This window comes from Cryptomeria japonica, chromosome 2, assembly GCF_030272615.1.
Source record: "Cryptomeria japonica chromosome 2, Sugi_1.0, whole genome shotgun sequence".
Lineage (NCBI taxonomy): Eukaryota > Viridiplantae > Streptophyta > Pinopsida > Cupressales > Cupressaceae > Cryptomeria > Cryptomeria japonica.
This window is the reverse complement of record NC_081406.1, coordinates 97353593-97371953: the sequence shown is the minus strand read 5'-3', so window position 1 is coordinate 97371953 and position 18361 is coordinate 97353593. Positions and strand designations below refer to the sequence as shown.

General features: G+C 41.8%; 1 protein-coding gene across 4 annotated transcripts in view; it reads right to left on the bottom strand.

Annotated features, from left to right (window-relative positions):
* The window catches only part of LOC131050789 (alpha-aminoadipic semialdehyde synthase), a 293987-nt gene that overhangs the window by 7946 nt on the left and 267680 nt on the right, over positions 1-18361 (bottom strand). For all 4 annotated transcript variants that reach the window (XM_057985051.2, XM_057985052.2, XM_059216164.1 and 1 more), the window contains 7 exons: positions 17526-17643; positions 13915-14044; positions 11596-11675; positions 10449-10607; positions 10072-10351; positions 9823-9931; positions 9481-9642 (listed from right to left, as the gene is read on the bottom strand). In XM_057985051.2, the coding sequence (XP_057841034.2) occupies positions 9481-9642; positions 9823-9931; positions 10072-10351; positions 10449-10607; positions 11596-11675; positions 13915-14044; positions 17526-17643 (1038 nt within the window). The remainder of the gene's footprint in view (positions 1-9480; positions 9643-9822; positions 9932-10071; positions 10352-10448; positions 10608-11595; positions 11676-13914; positions 14045-17525; positions 17644-18361) is intronic.

Genomic DNA, 18361 nt, shown 5'->3' with positions numbered 1-18361 from the left:
TACCAAACAAGGTACCAAGGGGACAGTACGGGCATACAGTAGGAGGCTGAAGGAATTGCTGGGTAAAATGAAAAGCCAACCAGCAGAGGGATTGAAGAAACGATTGTTCGTTGAAGGATTGAAATCCTCCGTACTAAAAAAGATGAAAATTGTACCCCCAACGTCATATGATGACGCCTATAATAGGGTGATGGACCTAGAGAGCGAATACAAAACATCAAAGAAGAAGAAAAGTAATAAATATTCATCTGACGATGATGAAGATTTTGATGGGGAAAGTAGTAGCAATAGCGAATCGAGTAAAAAGGTGCACGCTCTCCAAAAGGACATGGAACAAATGCTGAAAGAATTCAAAGCCATGAAGGGTAGTACGAGTAAGACTGAAGAAAACGACGTGTGGTGTACCAACTGTAGGAGTGACGGACACACCAAGGGGTCCTGCCCCAAGAAGGCTTTCTGTGACATTTGTCAGATTGCGGGACATTTGACAAAGGAATGTCCCTACAATATGAAAACCAAGAGCCAACAAGTTCTCTTCACGCAAGAACAACTAGCAGTCGGAACTTCGCAAACCGCCAACAATAATGCATCATCTGGCAGATACCGGAACAACCGGCGAGGGGGGAAAACCAATAATAATAATAGGAGCCGGATCCAATATGATGCAAAGGGACAACCAATGATCCAGTGCCGAGCCTGCAATCAATGGGGCCACTTTGCCAGGGAATGCACCTTAGAAGAAACTCCACAAAAACTATGCAAATGGTGTGGGCCTAGAGACCACGATGATGGAACTTGCCCAAAGTCAGGAGTGAACCTGCTCAACATTGACAAGACGGAGGAACGGGTATTGGCAATCACACGGTCACGGGCAAAGAAGGCCACATACCCGGACCCTCGCACGGAGAAGCAGCGGGCGCTGGAGGCCAAGGCTGAAGTGGCGGAGAAAATGTTGGCACAAGGGAGCACCCAAGAAGCGGTAAGTACTTCCTGCTCTGAGGCGGAGGAAAATATACTGAAACAAATGCTGTAGATTGAAGTACCTGTGAAGATGAAGGACCTCCTGAAAATGATGCCGCAATTACGTACGCCACTCCTACGTACGGTCCAAGTAACTCCGCATAGTCAGGCAACTCGGAATACAGATGTTTCCGGCAGAACACCTATAGACCCATTGGTTCTGACACTATACAGTGGCCGACACCCGGCGGTGGTAGAAATGGGAATACTTGGCACCATTTTGACTGACACTATTGTCGACGGTGGGTCGGGAGTGAATGTGCTTCCAGAAGAAACCTGGAAGCAGCTTGGCAAGCCGACACTATGGCCGTCAACCTTCAACTTACTGGGAGCGGATCAACATGGTATCAAACCCCTTGGAACGCTCATGGCGCAACAAGTGACCATCGGGACACAACCATTTGTCCTCGACTTCGTGGTGATTCCGCTCGCCAAGAAAGGATATGACGCCATTCTGGGTAGAGGGTGGTTGGTGGCAGCCAGAGTGAATCACAACTAGAAGCGTAACACATTGTCAATGGAGAAAGCTGAGAGAAAATTTATTATCGACTTGAAAACACAACTTGTGAGCGAAGAACTCGCGTCAGAATCGAAATCAGACAGTGAGGGCGGAGTTGACGGAGGAAAGTACGGAAGGGAACCGAATGAGGAAGGCGTCCTGGAAATCCAAGGATGTTCCGAGGACGAGACTGATTCCCTTAATGGGCTCTTCCACTAGCAAATGGAGGACTACGAGTTGCTGTATGGGTGCAACATGTTGCAGGTTGACGAGGAACCGGACGAGAACGAATTTCCGCCAGCGTATGGGGAATACACCGAAGGGGATGGCCCAGTCAACGAAGTACTAGCACACAGGTTTGACATGACGAAACCAATCCGGTACGAAGAGTCCGTAAAACCTACAAACCTCAGCACGGAAGCAGAGCTAAGGAACATCCCGGTTGGCGACAACTGGAATCCAGTCCTGAAAGCCACTGCATTTAAAATATTCATGGAATACAAGGATGTATTCGCTTGGACATATAAGGACCTCAAAGGGGTGCCGCCAGAACTATGCGTACACCAAATTTCACTCGTGCCTGGGGCCGTACCTGTACGGAAGAGGCCATACAGAATGAATAAAAACTATGCGATGAGAGTGAATGATGAAATTGAACATATGCTCGAAGCCGGGATTATTTTTAAAGTGCAGACCAGCGAGTGGGTGTCGCCCATAGTGATATCCCTTAAAAAGGAGGCAAACTAGATCCGAATCTGCATGGATTTCAGATGCCTTAACGCGGTCACCATAAAAGACCCATTTCCAATACCATTTACGGATAGCATCTTGGAAGAAGTGGTCAGTCATGAAATTTATTCATTCATGGATGGATTTTCTAGGTATAACCAGATATCCATCGCCGAAGAAGACAAATTAAAAAGCACCTTCATAGTGGAGGATGGTGTGTATGTGTATAATCGAATGCCGTTCGGATTATGCAACGCACCAGCGACATTTCAACAGATAATCCTTCACATATTTGAAAAGATGTCAGTAGGGAACTTCAGGGCGTTCCTTGACGACTGGTCCATCTATAGTAACCAAGATACACATCTGGCCGCACTTGGCGAATGCATGGAGAGATGCAGGCGAGCTCGCTTAGCACTCAACCCCCAAAAATGCAGATTCATGGTGCCTCAAGGGAAGTTGTTAGGACACATAGTGTGTAAGGCTGGACTCAAGACTGACCCAAACAAGATTCGAGTGATAGTGGAAATGGAGGCACCGACAGATGTCATGGGAGTCAAATCCTTCCTAGGACACATAGGGTATTACAGGCGATTTATCAAAAAATTTGCTCAAGTATCCTGCCCTCTGGATAAGCTGACAAGGAAAGGTGAACGGTATACATGGGGGACAGCTCAGGAGGAGGCCTTCCAAGAACTGAAGTCACGGTTGGTGGGTGCGCCAATCCTAACATATCCTGACTGGGACAAAGAGTTCCACGTACACATTGATGCATCCAATTTTGCCATAGGGGCCACATTGGCGCAGGTTGGCGACCATGGGCTAGATCACCTAGTCTACTTTGCAAGCAAACTCCTGTCGAAGGCAGAGAAAAATTATAGCACTACAGAAAGGGAAGCCCTCGGGATGGTGTACTCCGTCCAGAAATTTCGACATTACTTGCTGGCCACCCCGTTCACATTTTATGTGGACCACCAGGCGTTAATGTACCTGGTAAACAAGCCAATTATCCAAGGATGAATCAGCCGATGGCTGCTATTGCTATAGGAATTTACATTTAACATTATCATAAGACCTCGGAAAAGCCATGTGATAGCTGACCAGCTGTCGAGAATCCAGTCAGGAGAACCAGCCGAAGGAGTGAACGAAGATTTTCCAGACGCTCATTTATTTCGCATCGTGGTTCTCCCCGCCTGGTAGGCAAGTGTGGGGGAATACTTGTCGACATCACGGTTTCCGAGGGAGATGCCACTAGGAGAAAGAAGGAAACTGGTACTGAGGAGCAGGACATTCCAACTCATTAATGGCCTCTTATATAAAATGGGACCTGATCAAATCCTACGGCGATGCGTCCTAGAAGAGGAAATTCAAGGCGTCCTAAGGGAAGCACATGAAGGGCCCACAGGTGGACACATGGGGCCCGACACCACGGCGAGGAAAGTTCTGTTGGCAGGATTGTGGTGGCCGACACTACATAATGACGCTAGAGAGTGGGTGACAAGCTGCGATACGGGTCGGACGGCCATTAAAGAGGGATTTTATGCCCCTCAACCCATCGAATGCACAGGAACTGTTTGAGAGATGGGGATTGGATTTCATCGGACCATTAAAACCAAGTAGAGCCCGACGATGCAGATACATTGTAGTGGCAACATAATACTTGACCAAATGGGTGGAGGCACGGGCCTTACCAGACAATTCAGCAGTCAATACAGCAAAATTCATCTATGAACACATCATTATGCGGTATGGGATTCCAATCCAACTGACGAGTGATAGAGGAGGAAATTTTGTAAATCACATAATTAGATTGCTAACAACGGAGTTCAAAATTTTCCACTCCTTATCAAGCCCCTACTATCCGCGGGCAAACGGGCAAGCTGAGGCGACCAATAAAATAATCATGTCGGTGGTTTATAAGTCTTGCGGAGTGGAGAAGGATGACTGGGAGGAGCGCCTACCGTCAGTACTTTGGGCATACCGAACAACTTACAAGGTAACTACTGGATAGACTCCCTTCCAGGTAATGTATGGACAAGAAGTCGTGGTGCCAGTTGAATTCATGGTGCTGAGTTTCCGGATCGCCATCGATAATCGACTTGGCGACATAGAACAAATTGGATGAACGAAGGATGGAACAAATTGGATGAACGAAGGATGATGGCTCAGTGGGCGACAGAAACAGCCTAGCAAAGATGGAAGGGTTGGCACGACAAGCATCTTCGGCGAATGAAGTTTACTCCTGGGCAGTTGGTGTTGAAGTTCAATGGAAGAAATGAAATCAAACCTGGGAATTTCAAAGTGCGATGGCTAGGGCCCTTCAAGGTACGCGAGGTCAATACCAACAGGGCAATTAAGTTGTGGACGCTGGATGGGGAAGAGATACCAGACGCCATCAACAAGTCGAAATTAAAAGTTTACCATGAACGGAGGGAGCCTGGACCATCCAATCAGGATGCTTGATAGACTAAATTTAAAAAAAAACAAAAAACAAACCGTATGTTGACCGCACCGGACGAAATTTAAAAAAAAAAAAAAACCGAAAGTGGGCCCATCGTATGGTGGGACCACCGTGCGGTGGTCACCGCACACCACACACACCGCACAAATAAAACCCCCACCGCGTAGCACAAAACAAAAACGTAGCCTGCACACGCCGCAAAGTCCGCATAGCCCACACAAGTCCGTAGCAGCTACACAAAGCCGCACAAGTCCGCGGCAGCCACACAAGGGAGCACCATGGGTTATTTGAAAAGCGGCAGACGGGTTTTTGTTTTTAAAAAGGTTATAAAATCAGAATTGAAGAAGTAATCTAGGACTAATGGACATAAACAAGAACAAGGTAGATTGGCAGAAACGGTTGCAGCCGTTAGAAGACAAGTTGCAGGGAGGGCAAAAAGAAACCAGTGCAGACACAGGCAAACGGATTTTGCCATCTGGGGTGCATATTCCAGGTAGCCTCGGTATGAGCACCAGCCAAAAAAGCAAGAAGCATCGTCCCAAACCCTTGGCAACAAAGGACAAAGATGAAATAACGGCAGATAATATTATGTTTGAGGGTTTGAATGGAATCGACTGTCGGAACTGGTGGGCAAAGACACCTTAGGATGATCTGATAAAGAAAAGCCTTCGCCGGGCACAGGTACACTGGGCCGTCCAGATGCTAGTTTTTTCGATAAAGGACTTTGAGGTGGTCTTGCGTGCCATGATTGGCAGCTCTACAGACATTGCCACCAGTCGGTATTTGATTATCAACACCAGAGGATAACAGTGTCATTCACGGCAAGCGAGTTCACTAGGGTATTTGGCATACCGGGGGTGAAAGGGAAAAAAATAGACACTTCATAGAAAATATCCCCAGAAAATCGTGCCACACTACTACAGTTGGTGTTGCGCGATAACCTTACCCAGGGAGAAAAAGATAGCCTCAAGAGTGTAGGCAAGAGTCGGGGGGTGAAGAAACAATTTTTCGCCAAGAGAGTATGGTGATGCCTGTTGTCGGTGGTGAAGAGTCGCTCACAGGTGTCAATCGCACGTCGGACATAGCCATTGCACAGATAGTGTTGATGAACGAGATGCACAATGGAGTGGTATATGATTGGGTGTCACTATTGGCGGATAGGATGGACGAGTTCATGACGCTGCAATACAAAAAGTTCTACATGCCGCATCACGCCATCAAATTATTCCTCGACGCAGTCCGCACGCAGATCACCCTGGGCTCACAGCCATTGGAGCCACAAGGGCGTGTTGCACCAGACTAGCCGCCCATATTCTATTGGTCACACTTGGACGTCTTGGCACATGGCACAGAGGCACGTTTAGGCACAAAAAGAAAGAAGGCCGCCATGTCCGATACGAAATCCGACACAGAAGAGTCTGAGGCTAAGGATGCAGAAAGTGGTAGGGAGGAATCCGTAGACACCTCCCAGGTAAGCGGAGGAAGCTTCCGACTGACAGGGAGAAGAGGCGACTAGTTGCCTGAAGAGGGGGTATTGGAGTCGGTAGGTACAGTAGGGTCTACTTTAGCATCACAGGTGCAAGTCCACTTTACACCAGCCCACTTACCGAAGACTTGTCAGTTGGCGGTGCCGCGGTCCTTCGGGACAGTGAGTGTAGTCACCACGGTACCAATTCCTAGCTTCGGGCAGCCTCGGGTGACGATAGCGATGACACCACCATGGGTGGAGACCTTGGCGAGTGCAGAGACTTCCATGGCCCACGATGTGCCAGAGGCTTCCATGGTGCACAATATGTCAGATGTGACAAGACAGGATGTGCCAGGGTTGCCCGGATATATGCAGGAGGCAATGACGACAGCAGGCACTCTTCATGATGACCTCACTAACTAGTTGAGCCGTTACCAGATGGCACCCGTGGCACTGGGAGAGGCCACTCTATCCCCAGGGCGGACCATGTATTCATTGGATGTCATTGATCTCGAGGAAGGGAGTTCCTCGAGCAGCAGGGCAGTTCAAAGGGTTGCCTCACCCCCTGCGGTGGTAGTAACCAGTCCGTACAGAGTAGAGGGGGTGCCTGTGGGAAGTCAGCAGGGTGCAGAGTTGGAGCAGTTTATTACCGAGATGACTCTGGGAGCACAGCGGCTTGTGTCATCTGCCACGCTCCAGGCCGATGCAACCATGGTTGAGTGGATGGAAAGGTTGTTGACCTTTGCCCGCACTGGATGCCCAGCTGAGTTTGAGAGGTGTTTTGAGTGTGCTGGGTGGCCGGCCACGGAGAGCCTGGCGATGCTGGAGGCTTGGCGCCTCACTGAGGGGGTTGGCGAGACCCGAATGCAGTCGTTGGTGAGAGAGGTAGAGAAAGCCTTCCATGAAGGTTATCTGAAGCTTCGGAGGTCACAACAGATGGCAACCACAGTTGAGGCTTTGAGGGTGGCAGCAATAACAGCTCGGGAGGAGCTGGCTACCAGGCTTCGAGAGCTAGAGGTTACCATGGCACAGAACCAGACAGCGATGGACACTTTAGTAGTAGAGAAGTCTGCCTTGCTGATACAGTTGGAAGAGGAGAGGGCTTCGAGGGAGCTATTGGAGACTCCGTTGGTCAGTGCCCTGGAAAGTGTGGACAAGAAGGATAAGGAGGTGCTCGAGGCAGCCTATATGGCAAAGACTGCTATGGAGCGGCAGATGGTCGTGGAACGGGATCTCAAGAGGAGGACGGAGCAGGTGTATGAGCTCCGTGGGTGCTTGGCGTCCACTACTACACCACCACTGGCACCTTCCTCATCAGGGACACCTTCTGCACTTCCTTAGTTTTTTTCTTCTGGATTTTTGCGAGCTCCATGTATTCTCCATTTTGTTGTAAGTCGCCTGGAGACGACTTTTCTTTTTGGGGGGGATGATGTTAGCCGCATTATTGTATACGGAAATAAAACTAGTTAATTAAGTTGTAATTGTGTTGGTTAGTTGGCAACCGAGGGGTGGTAGTTGCGGTGCGACGGTTGGAGCTCGCACCCCCTCGGCATCTTTATATACTTCCGAATGTAACTTGTGTACGACACTGATTATGAATGGAATAACATATCTGATACTTGTCTGATATCTATGGCATTATTCTGCACTACGTACTTTATGCTTTAAGTATTCACCCGAGAGGGCAAACAGGGTCAAAGGGTGGGAAGATGGATGCCTCCTTAGGATGAGTTTATCAAGATTAATACTGATGGCTCCTCTAGGGGTAACCCAGGCCCTGCTGAGGTTGGTGGTGTTGGTAGGGATCGTATGGGGGAGGTGGTCTTCTTCTTTTCGGTTCATAAAGGGCGGCGTTCTAATAATTTTATGGAGGGTTTTGCAATTCTCTATGCCTTGGAGTGTGCTTGGGAGTTGGGTTGAAGGAAGGTTATCTATGAATCGGATTCACAAATTGTTGTGAACTTGCTGACACAGCAGAAGGTGAGTGGGATTCATTGGCAGTTGGCAGAGATTGTTCGTCAGATTCTTCATATTAGCTCGTCAATGGAGCAGGTGTATTTCATCCACATTCCTCGTGAGTGGAATAGAGTAGCAGATTGTTTGGCTAAGTGGGCCTCGGAACATGGTAGTGATTGGAAAGTTGAAGGTTGGGAGCATCTCTCCTCGGATTATTGTCAGGACCTGTAGAAGATTCTTGCTAAGGACAGGGATGGGTATGAAACTGGCTGATCTTGGGTTGGGCTTGTGGTTCTTTTCTGGAGCCTTGGGGCCTTGGTTCTCTTTGTAATTCTTGTGTTTGATTTTCAATAAAGTTTTTACCCCTTTATTTCAAAAATGATTGCAAACTTTCATGTGAAATGGTTATTAAACCCATGTGAGTACTTAGCGAGTTTTAAAAAACTTACGAGTTTTTTTGCTCAGCGAGTATTTACACTATTAACTTAGTGAGTCTCTTGCAAAAACTCGGCTGCATAAAAAAAGGAGGCCCAAACACGTAAAAAAATTATCTAAATTTCTTTTTTCAAGTCCGTCTCATTCTCTTCATTAGAACATATACATGAAATATAACATTTAAGTATAAGTCTTATACTTAAAATTATATTTCATGTATATAATGGCAGGATGTTGGAGAGTGGTTTCAGATCTAGAAGATCTTCTAAATCTTCAGACCCCCACAAGGGCTGCTACCCTCAAACTCATTTTGGCAAGGTAGAGGAGCCACATCGGACTCCTAAGACTAGACCCTCTAGTTCTATCTCTTTCCCTAGTTTTCACTAGAACTGGGAAGTGGAAGATGTAAAATGTTTTGATGTAGTATTTACTTTTAGTTTTACAAAAACAATTTGCTATTTCATTTTGTTTCAGTCTATCAGCCATCAACATTCCACAAGAGGATGCCATTTTGTACCGAGTTTGCATTTCAATCAATCAAATATATCTAGACTCAGCTTGTTTCTTTCGAGCACTCATTTATTGACTCATTGGATGCATCCCTAACCGAATTTTGCAAAAAAAATGCATTTCTAATTAAATTTAAGTTGCCGAGATTTTTTTTGGGCCTTGGCATCCTTCCTGAAGAATTGAAATGCATCAAGTTTGGTTGATTTTTAATGAAATGTTTTAATGTGTTTTAGACTTTTAGTGCTGCTTCTTCTAAACAAGCAGATATGACTTCGCAAAAAGAGACATCAATATAATCTTAAACAGGCAACCATGAATAAACAAATAAATTCATGAATGCATAATAAAAAGCATGATTTGTTGATTTCATCTCTACTCCAACTTTGTGTTTGCAAGTAATACCATTGCTCCAATTGCTGCTGGAATGCCTACTGTCCGAGCCATAGCAGTTTGTATTTTTTCATTTTCTGTTTTCCCAAACTCGAGTAGAGTTGCTGCATGACGTTCACTTGGCCTTCCGTCCTCATATGCTACTTCCACTTCATGGTGTAAAAGTACCATATCCTGCTCAAGTTATTTCAAATGAGCTGTCAATATGCAGGTAGAACAAGGGAAAACAAGAAAGAGAATGATTTAGACTAGTGAGATAGAGATGCAACTAGAGATGGCCATATGATATTCCTTTCTTTTGATTGCTGGACAATCTCAATCTTGAGCATTGAATAAAACTTAATCTACAGGTACCTGTTCAGTTGGAGAATAGTTTAGTCGCTCTTCCATTCGTGAACAGATAACATCGAATGCACTCTTGCATATGTCAGGGATTTCACTATTGTCATCAAGTCCCAGAAACCTGTTTTCATTATTGGAGTATTCGGCCAGCAACAATATTAATATGACAGCTTGTGTATTATTAGCTCAAAATACTAGCACCATTAACATAATCTAGATCCAATTCAAACTCAACATTTATAAACAAACATGAAACAATACTTGATGCAAGAAGCTGTTTTGTTTGCACTCGCACTTTCTTTGCAGCAGCCAACTCTAATTAGCATCTCCACAATATCCATCTGCTTTGTGTTGCATTCTTGTGTTTCTTTCAGATCTTTCTGAGTTTGTCTGTCTTGTAAAGCACACTTTAAAAGCTCTTGAAGAAACATATTGAAAGTTGGTTTTGAAGAAAGTTCTCCTTTGTCTTGTGACAGCATTGGATGAATTTCATTGTTGAAAAAGCCAAGTTTGTTAAAAGAGCTCATTATTTCACTGAAGCCTGGACATGGAAAATGACATCAGTTCCAGTATTTGCCGAAATTACTCTAGAATACCATAAATGTGGAGTAAAATAAAATCCAGAAATTATATATTACCTTCATAACGAAGTGTTGCTCTGAAGACTGTGAGAGCTTCATCAGTAATACCATACAAGTCACCATACACCAAAGAATCACGATTGGGAAGCCTTTCTAAAGCAAAAGCTGGTAGATGAGGAAGGCGTAAGCTTGTTGCTGAATCATAAAGGTTCTCACCTGCAAAATAGATTTCTCTCTATCACTTATTCCTTCTCTTTGACATGTGCCTGATGTGTGCATGGGCACTGAGCACACACATAAATGGCTGACACAAGTTGCCTGATAAATCAAGAGAACTGGGAACAAAATAAGGCATGCATTTTTACAATCAGTTTGTGCAGATACAAGATATGATACAAGCATAATTTATTTAACCTGAAAGTTATCATAGAATTCTAAGGTGCTTAATTGCCTTGGGAGTTAAATCATGGGATTTTCTACGAAAAAATCTCAATATTATATGTTTTATGGTTTTTTAGTGGTTGCATTTCCTATTGTATGAATAGCCAATCTGCTAGTGTTACAAGAAAAAATGCTAGATAAAATTCCCAAGATATTATTTTTGATTTTTCAGGTTGTGCTGCCTATTGCTGTTAGTTTGAAAAATGTTAGAAAACAAGAAAGATGCTGATAGTACAATTCATGTGCCTTCTAGAAAGATTCCACAGTGCTCTAACCCTTGAATGCACTCTGTAATCTGTACTCAGAGGTAAAGTAATACATTATTGCCTAGCAAACAATGCTAGACATGGGAATTGGGAAGATGCCATTGGTTATTCATATAACATTTGAAATTGTTCATTGTAATATACTATATTTTCTGCACGATAAGCTTTATAACAAGCAATCATAACTTGTGCATTTCCTTGTTTTCAACCATGAAACAATAGCAGTTATGAAATTTTAAAAATGAAAATGTATTGTGAAAATAGCCTAAAGACCAGACATGATAACATTGTATCTATGTGTTGAATTCTTATCTAGATAAAGTCTCAAGAAAAAAGTTCCTCAAATCTCTATAATAAAATACACACCAAGATTTTCAAGCATATAAGAAGATAGATGTGTGCATACATACTAGTACCTGTATATGTATATATGCCATGACACAATAGGCCTCTGATGAATTTGAAACTAAAGCCTCGAGTACTCTTAAACAACTTACCATTAACATTTATGATTTGTCCTTTGTAATTGTAAACAGCTGGATTCCGACCTACCTTTAAAGCTCCTGCAGGACTCCAACTTAATTTCCAAAAGAAAAAAAGAAAGGAGCCAAGAGAAATACACGTGAACAAAGTTAGATTTAGAAATGTTTTTAACCCAATGTAAAAGAAATAAATAGCTCAACAAATGTAGATAATTAGCCTCAATTTAGAATCTTTTTGATATTTATCAAGCTCGACAAAGATATAACGCTTTACGAAATCTTCTGTAAAGATCATACTACATAATGATGTATTAGATTGAGAGAACGATTGATGGAGCTGACGATAAAATCAGTTGTGTATCTTTTTGGAACAGTGTTACCAAAAGTTTTCAGAAAACTGGGACAAACAGAAAATACTTTTTTTCATCATCTTCTATTCATCATTGACTTCAATTATGTCAACACAATCCCTTGTGCTTCTAGATTTCCATGTCATGTCATTGATTTCCTGTTGTCTTTATATCCTTGGTTTCATTAATTTTCCATTGAGTTGCATAACAATATAAATAATAAAAACTGAAAACAAATCATTCTTTTGTTCATTTTTATTATGGCAAGTCGGTGAGTAATCTGTAGGTGTTTATGTTTAACACTCACCACAAGGAGTTATCTAGGTCAAATACAAATTTCAAGAAGAGTTATCAAAAGAGCGAAATGCAAAACTACAGTTGAGCAGAGCCGCAGGTTATATAAGAAACAAGTTTACACAAATAATTGATAATGCACAATTTTCAATGCTTTTCATGAGATTAATATAAAAAATAAAACTGTATTCGAAGACAAAGTGAACCATGTTAGTAATTTTCATTCATTAGGAGTTAAGTTGAACATCTGTCAATGGCAATATGGGTCCAAAAAGGTACAATAGTGAAAATCCCATGAAATAATATGAACTATACCCATAACTATATAGATTATATATGAGCAGAGAAAGGGGCTCTAGTATGTCTTCTAATAGTCTATATTTGTTCAACGTCTAAAAATTAGCATAAAATAAGCCTCAACCAAAAGGCTATGTAAAGGTCAACTTTGACAGTATGCCAAAGAACAATCTTGTTAAGCTAGACCTGAGGGTGTAGCCAGATGCTTATTACAATAAATGCTAGTGGAAGAGAAGACAATGATGACAGATTAATGACAGACACTAGGGATTTATACATGCTAAGCTGAATGACAACCATATGATCCTAGAAGAAGATTAGGAGATTGCAATTGGTCTTTTCAAAATATGGATCAAATCTAAAAATTTATCTTGGATAATTTTTTTTGAAAACATTCAAAATATATATTAAATAGGAAGGAAATTGTTTACAAAATAGAAACCCAAGATTGTGCCTAAGGTTTGAAAAACTACAGTTGTGGGAAAAAGCCAGCAGCAAAGGAAATTGTATCTGGGAGATATAGAGAATTCAATGGTGGAGTGAAGAAGAATATCTGCTTCCTTTTCTCAATGGTAGATTCTCACACATACTCAACAATTAATTTGGTCCTCAATATTCTCAGTAAAATGAGCTTTGATGAACCAATACAAGATGAAAGGAAGCCATTTGTAATGTCCTAACTGGTTTTGGAAACTCAGTTTTGGAAATTAAATATGATGTTTGTTTTGTAAAAAATCACTCACACCCCTGCAGATACATGGTGGGAACACCCTTGGGCTGCCCTTAGAACATCTCAGACATACCCAAAACATAACTAGAGCCCCTGGGACGTGCCTTGGGTGTGCCTAGTGCATACCGAAGCCTGGATATATACTTGGATCCATTTGGGTGGGTATGGACCTGGGTATACATAAACCTAGTAACTTAGTATTTATCAAGCTCTCCAGCATAAATTTTTCTTCTGCAGACACATTTAAAGTTGGCTAGCTATCTATCAAAATTCAAGATTTACTTCGATGAAAGTTCAAAATCATTTTCTGCGTATGTCTAATTGATAAAGTCTATTACTTTCCTGTCTCTCAGGGGATTAATTTAGATAAGAATACATTTTCATTGGGAAACAGTTTTTAAGTACAATGTATTAATTTCAATTTTCAAGTAAATATGGTATTTTGAGATGCCAAGTTCAGCACATGATAATTTATATAAAGAGCCATGCTTGAATTTGACTCCTGAAATCAAAAGAAATCCACTTAACATGCAAAATTCATTGCTTTGTAAAACCTATTGACAACAATTTCTACAAATTCCGGATCCATCAAAGGAAGAGATTCTCATTCTGCGTTTTCAAAGAGAAGCAAAAAGGCCATGAGAATGAATGGTTGAATCATACCTGAACTTATAACCTAGTGGATTGTTTGCTGCAGCCGGTGATGGAAGACCTCCACAATATGAGACAAATGATATAATTTTTCCGCCTCTTACATGCGCATGATTGATCATCTTCATTGCCATCATATGATCTGGAAAAAGTTAAAGATCAGGATCAATTCCATTTCCATTTTAAAAAAATACTGTAAAGCAATGCCACTTTATTTTAGTTAAGTTACCTTATGAAACAAATTTATTGTTCTAATTAAGAATTTTGATTGTTAACCTATTTTTAATCGTTTCCTTCTTTCCTTTTCTAGTTCTGCCCCATAGAATAGTGTTGATGGTAATACCGTTTATTTTTATCATTAGATAAATATTTGTTTTTAATTCTAGATAGTACTTCTGAGGCTATATTACATGATTTAGGGGTCTAGCAAGATATTTTATTTGAACATGTGTAATGTAAATTGGTGGTTAATAAGGTACAAAAGTCATGTGATACAGTTAAGAAGTGTCAGTTTGATTTTAACGTGTTATAATCCCAATGAATCTTGCCAACGATATATAGCACCTTCAGCTAGACACGGTTGTTTATGTCCTTTGGTAAGTCAATAAGCATGCTCATTTTCTATCTTCATTCTGTTAGTGTTTTATAGCTGCAGGAGGTATTCCTAGAAGCAAGTCGGCCTATTGCAAATTATTATTTTATATTTATAAGGGCCGACTCTTGTGAAGAGTTGCCTTGCTTGAGAAAAGGCACCTTACTTTGTATATATAGAAGGTGATGATCATTTCATTTTGATCAATCAATTTAATATAAGAGATATATTCTTGGCTGGGTTTTTTCTCCCTCAAGGAGGGTTTTCCCAGGATATGTGATGTGTTCTATTTTGTTCATGTGTTGTATTTATGTGTTTCTGTGTATTGCAAATCTGATCATAAAAAATAACATGGTATCAGAGCGGGTTCAGGGAAATCCGATCAGATTTGTCTAAGCCAAATTTGTGAAGTCTTCATTCGAAGACAAATTTACAGAGGTTTCTATTGAATGGGGGACTATTGATGCCCCAGGGCTGCCGTCTGGCAACAGTTGAAGAAATCAGAACAAATTTAGACATATTTAAGAAATGTGAACTACCAGCGAAGAGGATTAGCCCTTCTTACGAAGAGCATAGTGGTGACATTCGTCTTTTGGACAGATGGGTGCCTGCTGATTTCAAGGTTGTCCATGAAACCCCCAATTATAATTGTATTTGGAACGCTGTGGTTAAAACAAAAATGTGGGATAGTACTGAAAACAAATGGCGGAACTGCTTAGATTTATACTCCTTAGATGGTAATTCGTTGAGAAAACAACAGGGGGTAGAAGCTCCATGGCTCCATGCTTACTGTTGTGAAGATGTGGAGATGTTGTATTGGTTGTGGGAAACTTATCCAAATTCAATTGTGTCAGTCAACTTCACAACTGAATGTCGACATCAACATATGTAATGTTCCCCTGCCAATATACGGCAATATGGAGAGTGTGCGGGTGTGACTGTACGGTGAAGGTGAGGGTGTACGGTGGAGGTGACCGGTGAGTGTGCTACGTATGGTGAGGGGGTGGAACCATATGATGCAAATGAGAGTGTACAGTGGGGACGTAGGAGATGATGTATGGTGGGGATGTAGGAGATGGTGTCTGGTGGAGGAATGGTGTACGGTGGAGGTATGGCGTACGATGGGGTTGGTGTGATGTACGGTGGAGTGAGAGGTATGGTGAGGTGAGAGGTGTACGGTGGAGGTATGGTGTATGGTTGGGATGTACGGTGGAGGTGTGAGGTGTACAGTGGTATAACCGTACGGTGTGCTCCAGTGAATGTGTGGTGAAGGGTTGATCTTCCGTAAGCAATAAATTATGAATATTAGGAATTCCTTGTGCATGTATCGAATTAACAGATATGCAACTGGAGTGATAAACAGTGATGAGATTCAAGATTTGCTAGATCCGGAATGAGTACAAATAAACAGAATAGGGTGAGGGGTGAATCTCACCAAAACTGCAAATACCAAATAGGGAGGGTCTTTCACCTTCGAAATGGCAGATACTAGAACTCCAACAGGAATTCACACAGGAGAGAAAAAATACCAAAATTCGCATTCCTACAACAATGACTAACATGGCCATATGTATGGGCTCCGGAAAACTTCCTGAAGGGTTACAAACGGGCTGACACGACCAACCAAAACTTGCCTAATCTAATTAAATAAAAGGGCTCGAAAGGTTTGTTTATTAAATTTGGGGCCTTACAATAAAGTAATTAGATTTATTATTTAATTATATTGGGGACATCACAACATATCTTTATGGATATCAATCATCATATTCGGTTGAGGGAAATGGTGAGGCGGTTGGAGAATCGTGGAACCAAATCTCAACTGGAAATGGCAAATGCGGGGGAAGAAGCCCATACAGTTTTAAGATATGCAATGGACAGATTGAGAGATGGCGCTAGATTCATTTATTTGTATGGACCCACTTGGGATGTGGCTATGGTCGAATTAGCTATAGGAATATTTGGGCAGCCTTTCGTGGATACAACCGCTTCAATTGCATTCGGAAACCCAAAAAGCATTCCCATAACAACAAAGTTTTTATCATTATTACCATATCACCTACTTTCACTCAGTCTTGGCAGCGACACCTTGTATTCACCATCAGGTTCGGCTCTCTCATTTCGACCTGTGTGATGATCATTATCAGTAGATGGAGAGACGTTGGCACGCAGGCAGTTGGAAGCAGCATGGTGGTCAAATAAGGGTGGGCATCAAGTAAGGGTGGGTGTTTTGGGCGATCAACCCGCCAAAACAAATTGACTAGGGCACAACAATTGGTTGGCCCATCGCTCTTGACCTATTGTGTTGTTCTCTCCCTATTCTTGCGATGTATCTTTGTATGTTGTTCAGTGTAGAGGTTTGTTCCTATGTATTCGACTTGGTGCTGCGAATTTTATCTGGACCAATAGCCATGCCTCCAACTTGTGGCAGAGTGCAGGTCGTCCAAGGGAGAAGGTCGAAGTCTTTTGCCCTAGCAGTGCGACATTGTATGGACGTGGATCATGTGGGGGAGGACAGAAATAGCACATGGCGAACAAAAGTGGCCATGAATTAGGGAGCAGAACATCGATCTATATGTTAAAGGATTTACCGCAATGTTATCAAACTACTCCATCTTGAGGGAATCACGATATATATATATCCCCTTCTTGGGTCTTTGACGTGAGCATTGACCCTTGGGGAATTATTGTAATACACTGGATAAGCCCGACAATCTTCCATGCCGAAAGCACAATCACTACTATTCACATGGAGGTCATACTAGTCATTCGGGAGTTGTTCATGATCATCGTGGAGGAGTATATAGAGCCACGATTCAAAGAGGACAAAGAGTCGTGCCCATCGCTCAATAACGACAGAAAGGAATAGAATTGCAATTTTGTCCAACTAGAACTTACTAAGAATCCCTATCTGATTATGATGATACGAACACCATTTGATATGACATGATTAACCACTAACCAAAAGTTTGTAAATGCATAATATAAGATCGTGGCTATAACAAAGACTATGAGATTAGAAATGCATCTATACCTATTCCAGGGTCCAATCCCATTTCACACAGAATTGTTACTCCAGCACTTTTAGCTCTTTCATTTACATCAGACATGTTTTTATCAACATAGCTTGCAGTGACAAGATGCTTTCTTAGCTGCAAAAAAGGTAACATTGAAAATTTCTAATTAATGCTCACTAAAAAACACATATTTTAAAAGGATAATCCACATAAAGCACATATAGAACGTAATAATTTCCCAGAATCATGCCAAAGATCAAGGAAGAGCAATGAAAACTACTTTATTCTTTTATAATGACTAAGCTACACAATGTATGGATAGTCCATGTAGATGGCAAAAGGAATCATTTATCTATCATGATATGCATTTGCTTATGCAACTACAAGGTTTAAAGTCAGAATGAAAACATTTGTACACAAAGCAAGTTAACATGCTTGTTTGAACCTACATAAGAGTCTCTAGGTAAATTCTGTTGGAACACACCATTATACTAATAATGCAGAAGTTGCTGAGTTGATATTTAGAAAGAAAAAATAGGTGTTGAGGTGCTCTGGTAAGTCATTATTTTCACAAAGCATAAAGAAAGAAAGCTACTGTACAAGGCTTACAATTCTATATTGTGCAAAGTTCATTTAACTGTAGGAAAGAAGAAATCAAATGAAATAATTTTAGTAACCTCCATCTGGCAGAAAGGTCAATGGGATCATTTCTAAGAAAAATGAACAGATGAAACCAGGATAATTACTGATTATTAAATCTTCAGAGTGGTAGTTGAAAATAATTTTATTGTCAAGATCTAAAGTAAAGCCTTTTTGTTACTCAATGTGGCTATGGTCTATATATGTATAGTTG